This window comes from Blennius ocellaris (assembly GCF_963422515.1).
Source record: "Blennius ocellaris genome assembly, chromosome: 1".
Classification (NCBI taxonomy): Eukaryota; Metazoa; Chordata; class Actinopteri; order Blenniiformes; family Blenniidae; genus Blennius; species Blennius ocellaris.
Genome location: NC_137650.1, coordinates 25,824,938 through 25,842,628, shown reverse-complemented (window position 1 = coordinate 25,842,628; position 17,691 = coordinate 25,824,938). Strand labels below are relative to the sequence as shown.

Sequence of the window (17,691 nt, the reverse complement as noted above, 5' to 3'; positions counted from 1 at the left end):
AATGACTGCAATCCTCTTTTTTTCACTGGCATCATTCATTTTTGCCTTGATTTTACAATTTGATTTTGAGGATTTGCCTAATTCTGCTTGAAATAAGAAACTCTGCTTTTACTCTTGCCTTTCATTTGAATTAAAAAATAGTTTAACATTTGTTTGAACCTTTGGCACTCTTTCATGTAAGTTCAAAAAACATACAACCAGCTTGAAAACGGTTTTGATGAAGTGGCCTGTGATGTCAGCGTATGTTTGCGGTTTCCTCTCCTCATCAATGTATTTATTGAAAAATGGTTCTTAATGTGGCATTTAACAGGAAAGCAGCACTAAATACCATGATATTATCTTAATCCTGCCTCTGGTGTTACCTAATTACACATTTATAAAGTCTATGATAAGCCATTCCTCAGTTCTCCCAGTTCTGTTTTCACTGAGTCTTTTCTTCATGACATAGCTGTTTATCACTTTGTGTGCTCGGTAAGCAGGGTAGAGGGTGAGGTAGTGTTCCTATTGTGTGAAGCACTTTGTGTTTGCATGAAAAGTGCTCTGTGAATAATGTCTGATTGATTGATGTCTCAGAGGAGAGAGAGGTGGCCCATACTGTGGCGTGTGAATTTGGTTGGACGCAGATACATATTCATATAGTAATTGTTATTGAGTTATTTTGGGGTAATTTATTCGGCTGGAGACAGACGATAAGAATTGAAGGAGGTACAACTGTACACTGAAGCATTCAGTTTGACATAAAATGCGGCAATGCTCTTCTTATAGCCGTTTCATTTATATTCTTGGCATGCATACGTCGCACAGTGATAACTCATAGACCATTTGTGATATCTAGGAATTCAAAAGCTACCAGAAAGCTGAGAAACAGAGTTTTGCACCCAAAAACCTACCCCCCCCCCCCCCCCAAGACCACCACAGTCTGATGGTTTAAGCACTGACTAAGATTCAGCGAGTGTAGTATGCACAGTTAAATAACCCACATAATATCGACAAATGGCCAGACTATGAACATTGAATTAATGTAAAAAACAAAACAAAAAAAAAAAAGGGAAGTAGTGCTGTCATATACTGCACATCTTTTGACTATCCTACAGCTATAAAATCAAAATAAATCCATTTGCTCAAAATGTAATTAAAGTCTTAAGAGAGTTAGGCTGGAGAAGACATAATATTCACTAATACATTTGTGTGTCTGTTCCTTCAGGTGTGATGAGCGAAGCAGAGCTTTCCTTCAAACTGGAGCCCAGTGATATCATTGCTGTACAGGAGCAGCCCCTCATGCTCCACTGCCAGGTGGACGGCATCCCCCCAATTATCACACAGTGGAGACACAACGGGCTGCTGCTCACTCAGGACCAGCATCACACCACCTTCATCAATGGCTCGCTCCTCATTGCTCGCTTCCAAAAGACCAAATCCGATGGCTCGTCAGACGAGGGCGACTACGAGTGCGTGGCCCAGAATTCATTTGGGCTGGTGGTGAGCCGCAAGGCCCGCATCCAGGCAGCTAGTAAGTGTGTCCTTCATGCTCGTTTTGATTTTCACTAACGTTTTTGTGAGTCTGTTGACATGCATTAATTAGATTGTAATTATATGCCTTTTCCCACGTTTGGTCAGGGTTTCTTCTCACTTGAGAGGTTTGTTGTGGTGTGATTGCTCTGTGTCTGCAAACCGACATTCGAAACAAAACCTTTGTTCGATCTCCCTCCAGGCATATCCTGGCGCGGTTTTAACAAATCTTATTTGCATTATAAAACAATGATATCTTAATGAAACAAACACTCGTGCCAGAATAAGCCCATCTATGGAGTATTTCTCAAAATGTATTTGTCATCATGAGTAAAAAAATAAACAATACAACATTATATCTTACAACTTTTCTGTCCGATGTGGGTACATCAAGTGGCATGCTGCATATAAATGTTTTGAAATGTCTAAAACTTTAGGTCACGGTTTATGTGAGTGGTAGGTTTTACAGTTTGTAAAGATACTGGCCTGGTATTGAATGTATGTTTGTGTCTGTAAGTGGTTATGTGCTTATCTTTGTTGTTATTAGTGGTCTTCTTGGTATTCACCAACCTAAACTATCTGGTTATGAGATAACAGCATAATAATGCACTTGAGTCTGATTGTGCTGCAAGAAAGCAAAGAAATCCTGTCGGCACATGGTGGCTTCAGCACCAGCAGATTCACGACCCCAGCCACTTTTACATAAGCTGCATTACATTGTAACCAGCATCCTTTGTAAATGTAAACACTGTAATTGAAATACTGTGTTAAATAATCACATTTTCGTCAAGTCCCAGTCGTCCTTGTACTGCTGTGCATGTAAATGTACGTAATATATCCCTCGCTGTTCAGTCATTTGAATATTTTAATATCATTCTTGTGTAATGAACTTTCTGATGCTCATCTACAGTGCTGCATAGAAAAAGAAGCCTTTGAATTTAGTATTAACAAGTGCTCATGCTGAGAGTCTCCAAGCGGCTTTGTAAGAGTGCAGTAAGCTCAAAGCAACCCAGCAACCCGCTCACTGGTGGAGGCATCAGGACACATTTTCGCTGGCTTGACTACCAATTCCTTTATTTGCAGTAATTCTACGTCAGTGGGTTCCCAGCATTGTTGCCACGGTTGATATTTAGGTCTTTTTTTTTTTTTTTTGATCATATCATAGTGAGAGGTTCTTGGTCCTCCTCCTTTTCTCTTTCTTCTCACACTGTGCTCATATAAAGTCACTTTAAATCAAAGACATGGAGGATGCACACTCTTCCAGCAGCTATAGAGATGCTGTTCCACACTGTGCTGAGTTAGGACTTCTTCAAGGCTCTGTTATGTATATTCTGCAACACAGAGATGGACAAAAGCTCACGGAAGCCTGTTGATTTGTGGGCTATGTGTAGACAGGTTACTGCTGTGCTGTTGTGGCCAATACAGCTTTTCCACTCAGTGGGGTGGGGAGGTTAGCATTGGCGTCTCGCTGGCCGAAGGGAAAAGTCACCGCGGCTCTGTGGCTGGCTCTGTCAAGCACATGGAACCTTTTAAGGCCTCCCCAAAGGGTTTTTCTTCTCAAAGGTCAGATCGAATCTTCTTTTGTTGCACGGCTTTGGTTTTGCGTGAAGAAAAAAGTGGAGATGTTGATGCCCCTATTAATAAAATTACTTTCATGCAAGTTAAATATTGGAGGGAGAAGTTTTGAATTTCACCTGAATTAACATAGACTCAGGGGATCAGTTTGTTTATAGTTTCTGTGTAAAGGTGTTGCTGTGTATTACTTTGAAACAAGTGATAGAAAAGTTTGATGAAATGGTCAATGCTGAATACATTAACATGTACTTTCAGAGACATATGTGAGTTGATTTGACACCAACATTTCACGGCACGTCAATATTAAGTCCAAAATGTGCAGCAAAACCTTTCCAATACTTTAATATACAAGCCTGAAGCCAGCCATAATAATTTGTTTCTCCTATACTGTGCTATACTGCTCATTTGAGCAAGAATATTGCTTGGAGGAACAATATAGAAGTTTATATAAATCAATACCCTCATCGGACATCGGTTAAAAAAAGTTGTGGTTGATTTCATCCAATAGAATGATTCTTTTCACTTTAGTGAAACTCTATTGTTTTTTTCAGAACTGACTTTAACCAATGCCAATAAGTACTCATCATTTATGAAATGTCATAATTAAAAAAAAAAAATCAGCAGGCCTATCATTTTTTTTTCCAGTTGATTGATTTTGTTTCAGCATCTAAGATTCAGACTCGCAGGTTTTGAGAAGTTGAGAGTCTTCGATTTCTTAGTGAAAAGATGAATCAAGAGAATCCAAACATAACCTGGAGCACAAGCTGCACCTGGTGGCTCAATTTCAAAATCAGTCAGGGTTGAAATGTGTTTAGGCTAAGCTTTGTTTTGTAAACATCATCTTCTCTTGAACTGTATTGATTAATGAGGATAGAGAGGATTGCTGAAGGTCATGTTCTGATCCCTGACCCCTGACCTTTTTACATTGTGTTGAGTAGTCGTTTGGCAGGATGTTGAATGATGGAAGGCTTTGCCGTTGTGACACTCTGCCCCTTAACTAATAGAGTCTCAACAGGAAAACAGCCAATAATTTTGAAGGGACTTGTGGTATGAATACTTCTGCTTGTAAATTGTCTCATATTACTATCAAATAATGGTGATTAACACTTTCTATATACTAGCATGTGGCTGTCGTATTGGTATTGATTTCATTGTCAAAAGTTTTTATTTTCCACTCCGTGCTAATTTGCTCCTGGCATCTTGTATTTTCACACCAGGCACCTTAAAGAGATCTCGCTCCATGTGTATTTCTAATGGCTTTCCTAATCACAGGGCATCTAGTAGGCTGTCATGAAAAGGCTTTATTGAGGATTATATTGTAGAGGTTTTTTTGGTGTTTTTTTTTTTACTGCGCAAACTCAGTAAAATTGCAATCATCTTTCACTGCCCAACTTCTGGCACTCCTTAGACTACAAGTTGCTCCAGGCACCAGTTCAGTCCAGAAGTGCTCCCCTGTTAATCAAAGCTTAATTTGTCAGGCTATTATGTTTTAGATCTTTAATATAAAGTCTTAAAAGAGCTTAATCTTAGAGGTGAACTGGATACACCAGGGGTTTGAAAAATCACAGGTCTATTTTAGTCTTTTCCTGGATGAGCGAGTTCTGCATTGGGCATAAATTATTTTGGATCAAGTGTTTTCATTATGCGCTTGAAGAGAAATGGTCCCAAACAAGTGAAGGTTCTCCTTACAAAGGTTAGTGACTTGTGTTTGTTTCTTTTTCTGGTCCAAGTGTTTGTTAATGTTGGTGCTCGCTTTGTGTTTTTCAGCACATTTGCTGTGTTATGGTTCCTCTCACAACGGAGCTCTGACTTGTACCACTGAGATGCAATGGGTGGTGTGATTACTGAAGCCTCTTTATAGCCCTCCCAGTGGATAAAGCCTCCATCTCACCCTCCACACTACTACCCTCCATAAATTTCACTTTTTATTTGCTTGACAACTATTTGTGTGAGCTCACTGTTGGGGGCTGGTGTAGGACGGACTCCCCGTTGACCCTCTAAATCGGCGGTCGGTCCAGGAAGCACTTTTTTTCCTCCCAAATGTTATCTCTTTGATGGTCGGTTTCTCTCTGCCTCTCTCTCTCTCATTCCTCACTTTCTCTAGGACCTCCTCATTAGCTTAGGTTCAGGAAGCTTTTCATCATTTGGATGAATGACAAGCCTGGTACAGTGGGCCCGGCCGGGGCTCCGGCCCCTCCCCCACTGCTCACCCGCGTCACCAGGCAACACACCACAAAAGCCCCCTGTTACAAAATAGCTTTTAGGATCAATTGAAATGACTTGCTTTTGTCTGGATTTAATTGGAAAGAGTTGAAGCTTTGTTTGGAAATATTTTTTTTTCCTCTCATTTATATCGGGTGGCAGCAGTTGACCTCAGAGCCCGCGCCAAAAGATTTGCAAACAAAATCTGAAGTGTGCTGAGAAAAGGCACAGTCAGTGAAAACATGAGGCAAGTGAAAACACTCGAGTCATTAAAAAAAAAAAAGCACAACAGTTTTATATATGCTATTCATTTTATAAATGGCTCCAGTGTCGATAATTTCCACTTTGTTTAATTCTGAAATTGTCATGGTGAGTTGTGCGGCAGCTACAATGGCGTCCGTCTGAATGAGACTTTAATGAAAAAGGAGATCCCGGGGGGCTGTAAAGGATGGAACAGGAGAAGACAGAGGATCCCTGTAAAAGTGTCTGACTTTATACCCCTGCCTCTCATTTGTGTGAATGCAATATCTCTCAGGGATGCTCGTACAAAGATGCGCAAGTCTGGTGGAAAACACAAGATTAGCTGTGGCTGAAATTGCAAACTTGCAACTTGCTGCTTTTAAAAGCGGCGTGAATGAATGGCCTCGTGTGCCGACTCTCTTTGTGACAGTGCTTAGTAAGAGAGATTTATATGGAGCTCATGTCAGTTTACATGAGAGTGCATGTACGTGCGCGAGCACGTCTGTTTAGACGGTCGCCCTCCATCACATGCGGACCCTCCCGTCCCCACCCCTTTCATGGCCTCCTGCCTGGGTGAGCGCTGAAGCTCCATCCCCTACATCTCCTTGTAGCTCCCTTTGTCTGCGAGCCAAACCCCGCCCTCGATGCCCTCCCCCCCACTCCTCCCTCCCCTTGCTCCTCTCTGCTCCATTGCCACGAAGCAAGTCATCTTTCTTGTCATCGTGATTTTTACAAATACCGTTTTGACGTTTAACCCCCACTAGCGTTTTATTTTAAATCTGTTCTTGCAAAAAATTTCTCCCTAACATCCGAGCTGTATAAACTTCATTTCGCAAGATCTTTGTGGAAAAGTCACATAGTGTTGTTATGTGTTGTTAGTGCTGTGCCACAAATCTACAGGAAAATAGTCTGTATTCCTCTTGCTATGGCTCTCCTTTTCATTGATATTCCTGCTTTGAAAGCAACACAAAGTTTTGGTTCATATGGACATGGCCTGTGACTGCCCTGGTTCTTCTTTAGGGCAGGTATGTGGGCTGATGTTGACCCAGAGTGTTTCCTCCTGCGATGTGGTCAGCGCCCCTCCATCTGTCTGCCATTCTGTCATAAGGATTGAGGAAGAAAGGGCTTCTTCTTCGTTCTTTTTTTATACTGATGAGGCGGGCTGCAAGGATGAGCGCTTTGACCTCTGCTGTGTAATTACACTGGAAACCAGTTATTACTGTACACCTGCAGATGAAATGTTCAAGTGTCAGTGCTGGAGAATGCAGGCTATGTCCAAATTGATCAAGAAAAGGCAACTAGAAATAGATTTCATTACTCTAAAATGCTCATCTGTGCATGTGTGTGTTTTTTTTCTTTTTCTTTTACTGTTTAAGGCAGGTCCTTATCGTACTCTATTGGGTTATATAGCCCACAAGCGAAGGCAGGAACAAACAATGGTGGATAATAATGTCTTTGGCTCTCTTTGCACTGTCTTTAAGAAGGTTGTTTGTCCTCTATGGGCTGTTTTGTTGTCAAAAGCCATAATATACAGCAATACTAAAAAAATCCCTAATGACAACTCTTGGGTGTTTACGTTGACAAATGTTTAAACTTGTCCATTTCTCCTGTGGGGATGGGGCAGGGTGAATCTCTATTATTTCTGAAGATGGCACGCCATTGACCTTGAAGCAGTGGAAAATCACCAAGGGACTGTATGCTGCTCATAGTATGCCTTATTGTCTTATTTCACTGCATGTGTTCATATGTGTGGAGAACAATGACATGTTCATCCAGATATCCAAGCCAATTAAGATGCTAGTCTCTTCATAGATTTAATTGCTAATGAAAAATTAATTGAAGAGCATCCTTTCATATTTATGTTAAATGACAGTGATGATAATGTTGCTTGGTCAAGACAAAGAGGACCGAATAGCATCAACTGCTCTCCCTCTTTCTCCTGCTCTCAAAATCCAGAGCACAGTGGTTGCCAATGTGCTTCAGTCTTAAGCCATGCTGACAAGACTTCAGCCATGCACAGTGCACAGCCATGCATGGAGAGCTATAACCATCTCCCGTTAGCTGCCTGGTGAGGGAGGAGCCACTGTGGGGAGCAGATTGGGCATCTTCAGGCTCTAAAAATATCTGCCCGTGTAAACAGCATCACTTGGCAAACTGGAAGGGCACACTGAGGGCGCAGACCTCCGCCAAGTCTGATGGCTCTCTCTGCTAAGATATACAAATAAGTAACTGCAACCGCTACATGTGCTTCAGGTTTTTTCTTTTTTACAAAACTCTCGCAGTCTTGTCAAAATATGTCCGTGCCTTTTTTCAGCCAAGTGGTGCCCATGGGAAATTACTCGTGATTTGTTTGAGTTGAACTTGACTAATAACGTGTGCAGCAGCAGTTTGGAAACTGGGATTTGAGGCACAACAGTTAAAAACTATCATAGGACACTTTCTAGAATCTCGAAAAGGCCTGATAAAGTGTCCAATGAAGGTGTAATCCAGGTTTTGGCTTTACCATGATGTTTTGAAAAGTCAGGGCTCTAATATTGCTGAGTTGAGCAAACCTCTGCATGCACTTCAGCGGTGACATGGTTTACTTCCCCGTTCCTTCTCTGCGCGATCTAAGGGCCAATGGGATTAAGAAGAAAATGCATACATATGGTATGAGCTGTGCAATATGACGTATAAAATGCATATGTGCATATTTATATATTTGACTTTGCTTTTGCCACCTCACCAGCTTTTCTAGCAGATGCTCTCTTCAGCTGTGCACACAATGGCTTTTCATCCAGATAATGCTCATTCAGATTATGCCATTTGTCGTCATTTTTATACAAGTGTAAACGCTCAAAAACATTGAGCTTTGACAGAGTGAATCATGTGTTACCTCTTACAGGAATGACTCTCATTGAGTAGTAAACGGTTATTACGATGAAATAAAGTGAACAAGAAATGCAGCCGTTTCCGATTCACAACACGAGTCTCACGTTGGCGCTGGAATAAAACCTAGGATTTGGGATTGCACATTGTGTTTGTTGGGCTGTTTGCTTGTGATCGAGCATGTGTACTCGCTTTGCATGTGCATGTGAGCTTGTCAGAGTGGGGATAATGAAGTCCTTACTGGTCTCCGGATATCTGTGGACCACCCTAGCTATTCTCAAACAAACAAATGAAAAGGGGGCCTAAAATTCCGTCTGCCTGCTTTTAAGGCTCCTGGGATGAATTCCTAAGTAATAGAGGTGAAAGGTGGAAGGAGAGAGAGCAGAGGCCGGGCCAAAGGTCGGACGAGGCAGGCCAGCCTCTGAATGTGGTATTTTCATCATCATTAGGGCTGTCGTTTTGGGTTTGAACTGTCATGTTCAAGGTAAAGTTTACCTAAAAACAGTTCTGCAAATAGCGGGTCTTCTGGATGGTTGCACCACGATGAGGTGATTTGTTTTGAGCTTGAATGTTGGTGTCCCTGTGATTTCAGGCTTGAGTAGGGGCTTGGTTAGCTCTGGCTACAGCCCCGTCACCGCGCTTCACTACACTTAACTGTGCCTTTATGGGCAGATTGCGTAGTTAAAACTCTTTACAGGGTCTGCATCATCCACCTATAAAAACACCAAAACTCCCTTTTCCTGTCTTCTCCTTGGCACACATTTATTTTGCACGCGTAGAAATGTTTGATGAGCAATAGTCGTGGATTTTAATATCATCTCCTCAGTAGTTTTTACACACACACAGGCACACCCATGCACACACACACAAACACAGGGCCCCTGAGTCCTTTTTTTTTCCTCTCATTTTGTTTAAGTAAGGATCAGGAAATCTTTCTGACAAAGGCCAGTCAGTGACGGGCATGCAGTTGCTTTCCTCTGGGCCTCAGCCACCTCTCCCCTTTGTAGGCTGCACATGTGTTTGTAAGTGCTTGGGGTACCTCGCAGAGCAGAGCAGCACCTATTGTCGGTGATGAACTGCAGGGCAACAGAGTGGCTGGGAACAGACAGAGGCTGTGGAGATGTTCAGCCTCTGGTAGTTGTGTTTTGTGATAGTGGCCCGAGCGTTTGTTCTCCTGACCGACTCAGCTCACTGTGGCTGAGGCCCCCTTTTGTCACTGCTGACTCTGGGTGGGTGTGTTTCCCCTTTCTCCCTCCCGCTTCTTTCTGCCCCCTCTGTTTTAGCATTGACTTAGAAATAGAGGGGTTAAAGGTCATTCGAGGCTGGACGCTAGAGAGGGGGTTTTATCTGGGAAACTGTGACCTTTTTGTGTGCATTAGGGCAGAATACCCCTCCCTCTTTTTCATTCTCCTCCCATTTGTTCCCCCTCCTCCAATGCTCAGGCCTCTGTTCATTCCCTAGTGGGGTCCCATCCCCCTGTCTGATGGCCCCAGGGCAGCGGCACTGACCTTGGCTTTGGCTTTGAATTAAAGTGGCCCAAACCTGCCACACCATCACAACTCTAACCTTGCATTTTCCCAAACAAGCAACGCAGCAGCCTGGATCGAACAAGAGCCCAATAAGCACATTTTCTCTCACTCAGAAAGGACACTGATTTGTCTCTGTCACATTCCTTCTGTCTTTTCATGAAGGTTTGGAGGCCTTGATTTATCAGAGGTTTTGTGGGTACTACACAGCAAATAGATGGATTTTTTTCCTTATATTCCCTGTTATGAGTCCATGCTAATCAGAAGTAAAGTTTGATAAAAAAAAATTTTTTTATATGAGGCTGTAATAAACTCGTCTCCACAAGAAATTATGAAATATATCAATGTATGCATGTATTTTCTCATAATGCAACTTGAGGCTAGTATAAGGTCAGAAAAGGGAACACTACAAACTGTTTTTGTTCAATTTGGACAATGAGGGGGTCTGCGCGACGTCATCATCTCAAAATAAACTTTGTAAACATCCACGTCGATGCTTTGCGGTGTTTTGAGCATAAAATACGTCCAAAGGGCGGACATATTGTCATGAAAGGTTGAATAGTTACAATGCGACTTCCCTTGCCTCCTCGCTGGCTGCAAACTGTGGAATGGATTTCCTGACTCATTACTCCACGTCTCATTGAGACCCGCCTCCGTTCAAGAAATCCATTCCACATTTTGCAGATCAGCTGCAAGGAAATACTTGTGGAGTCACTTCAGCAGACAGTGAAGCACAGACGTGGATTCATGGAGCTGAAATCTCTGCAGGTTGGATCAGAAAAAACATAAAAATATCATTAAAAAAAACCCACTAGCCCATTTGGGCGAGGTGGGTAGATGATTCACTTGCCCGAGCAAAGCTTGTAGGGTTAGGGTTAAGAGGTATTAAGAACATATTAACCGGACCGAGTTGTTATATCCTGTTGAGCATAATGATGTCATTAATTCATCAGCTGCGACTGTGTAAAAGCCAAGTTTGTGAATAAAACCGAGAAATAAGGAACAAGTAATACATGAATTATGGATAATATTCTATTCGTAGATACTTATTTATCTATGTAGTGATGAGCACACTCATACCAGAGTGAGAATGTACATCGCTTGTCCTTTCTTTCCTGTGCTGTCCCTACATTTACTTTCACTACTACAGTTTCCTCCCACATTTGAAAAACATGCATTTGGGGCTAATTGCTGACTCTAAATTGCAACTGTCTGTCTGTGATTTACCTGTGAAGCACTGGTATGTATGTATGGATGTATGTATGTATGTATGTGTAGAAAATAATAAGGAAAGATGAGTTTGTTACTGTGGGTTATTGGAGAACGAAATAATGGAAGCCTTTGCCTTCCATATGTGTCAGCGTTGTGGTAGAAAATAAGGTATTCTTCAGCCTGCATGAATTCAGAAGCCTCTTTTCTTGTCACATTTGGATGGAGCATCTGTATTGTTTTTGGTTAAAAGTGTGATCGGCACCTGTGTGTATGTGCATTTGTGTGTGTCGGTGTGTGAGAAATCGGTCACTGGGGATAAAATGAATTCCACAGGAACCAATTAGAAGAGGCTACTGCTGGCACAGGATGAAAGATTTTCTAGGATGACCAATTTCCTCCTGACAACCTGTTTGCAAGGCCTGTAGCTTAGTTAGCATCTATCACTTCAGGGAATCTGATGATTGAACAAAATCCCAAGTTCAAGTGGCCTATCTTTTCATTTGTTACAGAAAGTGGTGATTCTCAGATGTAAAATTGCACTATTTCAAACATAAATGAAAAAAAAGCAGAAAGGAAGATGATATTAAAATTCATGATGATATTTGGCAAATTATGAAGAAAACCTGCAGTGAAATGACTGCACTGTTTACCACGCACTAACCGGGTATATCTGGCCACTGGCTGGGAAAATCAAGAGATTGGAGGGTTGTAATCCAAACTTTTTCACTATTGCCTGACATCATACAGATCAAATAGGTGGAATAATTAAGAAAATGACCTCCAGGTAGAAGCCCTAATCGTATTATGCAGTGTGAAAAAACAAGCTGGGACAGATGAAAGTGGAGAGAAGCGGGGAGTAAAATAGATGGAGCATGTGTCGGTGGTCTCAAATGATCTCGAGGCCCCTCTGGCTCTGGAGGCTGGACCTTGAACCAGGAAGGAACATTCCATTCCGATGCTGTGCCATGACCTCCCGACCCCGACAGCTTTGTTTCCAGGGCAGCTTTCGACAGGCAGCGGGATGCAGAGCAACCGCAGCGGGCTTGCTTAGCTTGAAGAAGCACGCCTCTGCCATTGGAACATGCCAGAAAACTGCTCCCCTGACCCCAGGCTCGTAATTCATCTCGGTAACTTGCACATTACCTACGCTTAAGATCAAATAAATGCACTGACGTGTGCACAGGATAGCGGTCATCGGCTGTACGTGCAATCCGCCTTGACCTTTCGCTAGTTCACCAAACTGCAACAAATGCATTCCCTCAACGTGCAGATCCGCAACTGACACCTTTATTTCTCTGTGAGAGCACTGCTACAACATTTTAATCGAACTGCATCCTGGACAGTGGAAGCAGCAGCCCTAGGACCATCGTAGGAGAGGCTTTAAATGGTCCTCTCTCAGGAGCCGTTCAGCGGATGAAATGTGTTTATTCTGTAATCATATAAAGAATTTGTATCATCCGTGCAACTGCAGCCTTTAATCATTTTTATGAATGCATTTTGTCTTTTTCCCCCCTATACAGAGGTAGTTTCATGTCATGTGTTAGTAAGTCGTAAGGCGGTCCATTTCATTGCCAGCGTGAAAAGATGAAACATGATGCTAGTAGTGTAATAGCCCTTTCCATTTTCCAGCATAGGCATTATTTGTGAGGGGGGAGACAGCTTTAGAGGTTAGTTGGCTGATGGCGGACTGGACGAGTCAGTGATATGTGCTTATGTCTGACAGCTGATGGTAGTGTCCCTCCTCAATCCTCTACAAGTAAAAGAAGAGGCAGGATTATAACAGTGAGAGTCACTGTTGCAGGTTGCCTTCATGCTCTCTTGTTACATCATATATAATAATAACACAGTACAGAAACACTGGTGGCTGAGTGGGGGGTTGTTCTGAAGTATGTGCTGAATTTCACACTGCTTACCACTATTACCTGGTGGAAATATTGTCAATAACATTCTGAAAAATTGCATTTAACGGACGACAACAAGCTATCACGGTTACATTTTTAAAGGGGGGGGATTTTATGAGTTTTTAAAAAGCTTTCGATGTGTATTATTGGTATTATTACCTCTCGGAGTAAAACATGTTGACAAATATTTTTCCAGTACGTGTTGCATGTACAAGGTAACACTGTTACAGAAATGTGAACTACATCAGAAAGACCTTAGTTTTTTCTCTTGTTTGTGGAAAATCTGACATAAACCTGTATCGAGGAAAATCGTCAAACAAAGGACATCTTTGCTTTGATTCACACATACGTTCAGTTTCCTACAAATGACTGAACAAGGGGATTACGTGAAATGTCACTCTTAAATGACAGTAAAAAGATCCATACAGTTGCAATGCATGACCATGTTTGTGTATAAACTGGAGCTTCATCGATTGATTTAACTTGGTACCTTCAGCATGAGGAAATCCGATGATTAGTAAACCGTTTGAGTCTTTTTTTGAGCAAAATTGTAAATATTCTTCTTGTTCCAATGTCAAGAATAATTGACTCTGAAAATAATGAATATTTGCAGCCCTTCGGTGATTTATGCAGACTGTGCCACCGAATGAAAAATGACACAAAGAAGCAATTGAACTGCTTGAGTTGAAACTGATAATCCAGATTGACTGGCTGTCTTTATTGGCATTCATTATTGTAAATCAAATGTCTAAGCTTTTATTCTACATTATTGTTTACTGCCCCCTGCCCGAGGATTTTTTTATTTATTTATTTTTTTTGGGGGGGGGGATCCGCTGTAAAATCAATATTTATCTCAATTTATTTTAATCCAGAGAAGCTTGTCGTTTCTTCAAACCCAGAAAATTGTATTTCATTATCTGATGGAACAGATACGTTGTCGGAACAAATATAGTATGTGCAGTCTTTGTTTGCACACACTATAGGTAGCAGGAGAGACAAAGGGCTTTCATTTCTCACCCACTGTCTTGTAACACTAAGTGGTTATGACAGTGACTGCACTTGCTTTGCTTTCCTCCCTCCCTCCCTCCCTCCCTCTCTCTCGCTTTCCCCCTCTCTCTCTCTCCCTCTCTCTCTCCTTCCTCTTTGGTTATTTATTTTTTCTCATGATTTGGTAAGAGCCAGGCTCCTTTGAGTGGGCGTGGCAGAGGAGTCACACATGTGCGTACAAAAGGAGTTGGGGGTTACTGACTGCATATTACCATGAATTGGTCGGGATTAGCCAGTTTGGAGGCGAACAGGAGGGGAACTCGGGTACGGGGGTGGCTGGGATCCCTGGGTGTGCAAGGGGCAGTCATATCCCTGGTGACCGCAGTCAGCTGGCAGCTTGAAAGGAGGGAGGGTGAGGAGATGAGAAGAAAAGAATAGGGGGCAGACTTTGAGTGTCCAGCTGTCTCAACAGGAGGATGTGGCAGTGACAATATCTTGATGACGGCAGCTCTCTCCATACATTAACGACTACTGCCTCCTTGGTCATTATTTTAAATGCTGCATGCTCTGTAAGGACTGCAGTCACTGTGGCTCATCTGAAATTACACTGTGATTATTCCACTACATCTCTCTCTTTGCTAACCAATAGGTTTCATTTACTGTTTATTTATAGCTTCATGAATGTGGCGCTGCAGTGTTGTTACAACGTCCTGAAGGTGTGAAGTGGTTGGCAGACCACCGATCTTGTTGGTCATAATCGACATTACAGTGTCTCTTGTCCACTGAAGTGGCCTGATATAGTCAGAGTCGAGCATCTGACCCTTTGCCACGTCCTGCTAATGTCCAGACATGCATTTAACAACAAGCAGGTGGTTCACTAAACTGACACGATTATATTTGTTCCTCACTGCTTACTCATCAGTCCACTCCCTCTGTCTTTAGCACAATCTTCCGCTCCTCCTCTGCTATGTCGTAGTCGTGCCCCCCCACCCACGCATCTCTGTTTGCCACACACATGATGGCACTGTGCTGCCCGGAATTGTGATTAATGGCTGCAATTCAGCCTGAAAAATCCCCCTGAGTGGGTGCCAGTTGGCTTAGGCAGAGAAGAAACTCATTACTGCTGTCAGTTGAGCTGACGGAGCAGGGACGGCTGTGAGTGATTGTATGTGTCTCTCTGTATGTGCGCACATGTGAGGAAAACTAATTTCTGTGCATGTCACTAGGTGCACAGGCGTCCGTTCACCTTTAGTGTCTATGAGTCATCAAGCGTGAATAAGTGTGTGCGCATGTCTTTTAAGCCGAGTGTAAAAGTGACACTGTGTCCCAGAGCTGGTTTCCAAGGAACATGGATAATTTCTCAGAAAAGAGTGAAGCCTCTTTCCATTACAAGCTTGCACACACAAACAGTCCAACTTAAGGTCCTTAATGGATAACCTATGTACATCATGCTGCTTTATCACCAGCGTCACTCTCCTTTACGGTATGCTATATTCAGAACATATGCATTCTTACTCGGCTGTGTCTACACATTTACATCCTGTGTTCACAGATAAATCCTCTCTTATCTGTGGAAAGGTAAATATAGCATGTGCATAGGTCTACTCGTTATTAGTCCTATGCTAATGTCAATTCTTGTTAAATAATGAAAAGGTTTTCATTTTGAAAACTGTAATTACCTGTCCTTTCTCATGAGTGTGCAGCAATGGCAAAGTAAAGCAAGACAGAGAAACAAAGAAGAGAAAGGCATCTAAAATGAGGGTAAGTCTGCACATTATGGATAAGCAAAGACGTGTGCCATTTACTGAGAGATGACTATCTACATTCGCTAACACCACAGACGGTGCCAAAATGAAGACTTGCGTACATACATATGGAAATGAGCTCCATATGCAGCTCAGGTTTTGCTTCAGAGCTTAAAGAGAGAATCGGCCAGGAAGCAGGAACCCATCAACCACTCCATTCCTCTGTGTCCGCTATGTTTATCCAGTAATACCTGAATATTAAAGCACATTTGATTTGTCTTTCTAACTCAGTGGTTCTTATAGTGACACGTTCTTGTTACTAGATTTATTTGTATGTAATTATAAATATTGTAAGTGTTTATTGTAGAATTGTTAGGCTTGTGAAGTAAGCGTTTGTCTAAAGCAATAACTGCAGATTTCTGGAATAGGCATTCAAGTATAAATCCCCCCCCCCCATACACACACACACACACACACACACACACACACACACACACACACACACACACACACACACACACACACACACACACACACACACACACACACACACACACATACACACATCCAAACACTTGGAGAATATCTGGTCTCAGTATGTCAGTGTTTATTTCATGACAAGAAGAGAGTAGACCAGCTCAGTAGAACACCTTGGAGATAAATACCTGAATAATACTGTATATCGGCTGGCGTGGCCTTCAGTGAGTGTTATTATATCTGTAGTAGCACACTAAAGATGTTGCTATGCTACTCTCATGTCACAAATATATTATTTACTTTTGAAAAAAAACTGAAAAAGACATTGTAGTATTTTATTTGTCAGCAGTTTACCGACGAATGTATATACATGTATATATTGTAGGCAGAACAAATGTATTTCACTCAATTATTTGTGTCATTTGCCTTTTGGTCGCTTTAAATTTCCTGAATGGATGTCTATATACATACACTTACATGCTATGATTTATGTATTAATTGAACATCAGTAGCAGGAACTTCTAAAGAAACACCATCATAAACAAAAATGTTTACACCTTGCTTTTTGAACCCATACAGTGTAGGTTTTTGAGGTGAACGGACAACTCGTCCACGACAATTTTTTTCAGCATTATTGATTTGAAGGATTGGATTTCAAAATATATTTGACACATTTGGAAAGATTATTAAGTGTATTTCATATATACATAGTGCAACATATACTAGATACATAAAACATTTCTAAAATATCTATAAGAAATCATATGTAAAACTGCATTGTACAGGATTTATTTTCTCCCAAAAATTCTGAAATCTCATCCGTGGACGAGTTGTCCTACAATCGGTTTTTAACTCAACAGTTGTCAGCCTCATCCAGACATGTTACCAATGACTTGTAATTCAATCTAACAACTAATGGAAATCCCCTCATTTCACTCTTTGTAAAGCTCAGTAGAATAGTTATGGTAAATGTGGATATGGTGTAAAATCTAAGAAAGTGTATGTTTTGAAGCTAAAGGCATAATTCACAAATAAACATACAATCTTGTCAGCAGGGATGTTCTTGGCACCGAATTAACTAAACTTTTGTTTTTAATAAAACTGTTGGTAGCCCATTTTATGGTTATGCGTTTTAAATACTATCCCCAAACATAATTTCCATAACAGATCTTTAAATGTCTTTTTATCATAAAGTTGAATCTCTGTAGGATTTAAAATTCTGCTGAACTGTGAGGCACTTTGTATTGTGCAGTATATTCAGGCTCAATGTATTCAGCAACAGATTGAAGTATACTTTGTGAGTTCATTGCTATGAGATCTTCTTCACAGCAGGTGAAACACTTTGCATTAGTGTGAGTGTGTGAGTACCACAAGCAGCAGCTGCAGGTTAATATCCGGATGGTTAAATCGAATATTACAGTGTGGATGTGGTCGTTGAACCATTATAAA

The 17,691-nt window shown here is 41.6% G+C and overlaps 1 protein-coding gene across 1 annotated transcript in view; it reads left to right on the top strand.

Moving 5' to 3' along the window:
• igdcc3 (immunoglobulin superfamily, DCC subclass, member 3) overlaps positions 1–17,691 on the top strand; it is a gene marked incomplete at both ends in the record, with an annotated part of 58,386 nt that overhangs the window by 4,621 nt on the left and 36,074 nt on the right. The window contains one exon of the mRNA XM_080494442.1: positions 1,205–1,510. Coding sequence (XP_080350568.1) covers positions 1,205–1,510 — 306 coding nt within the window. The remainder of the gene's footprint in view (positions 1–1,204; positions 1,511–17,691) is intronic.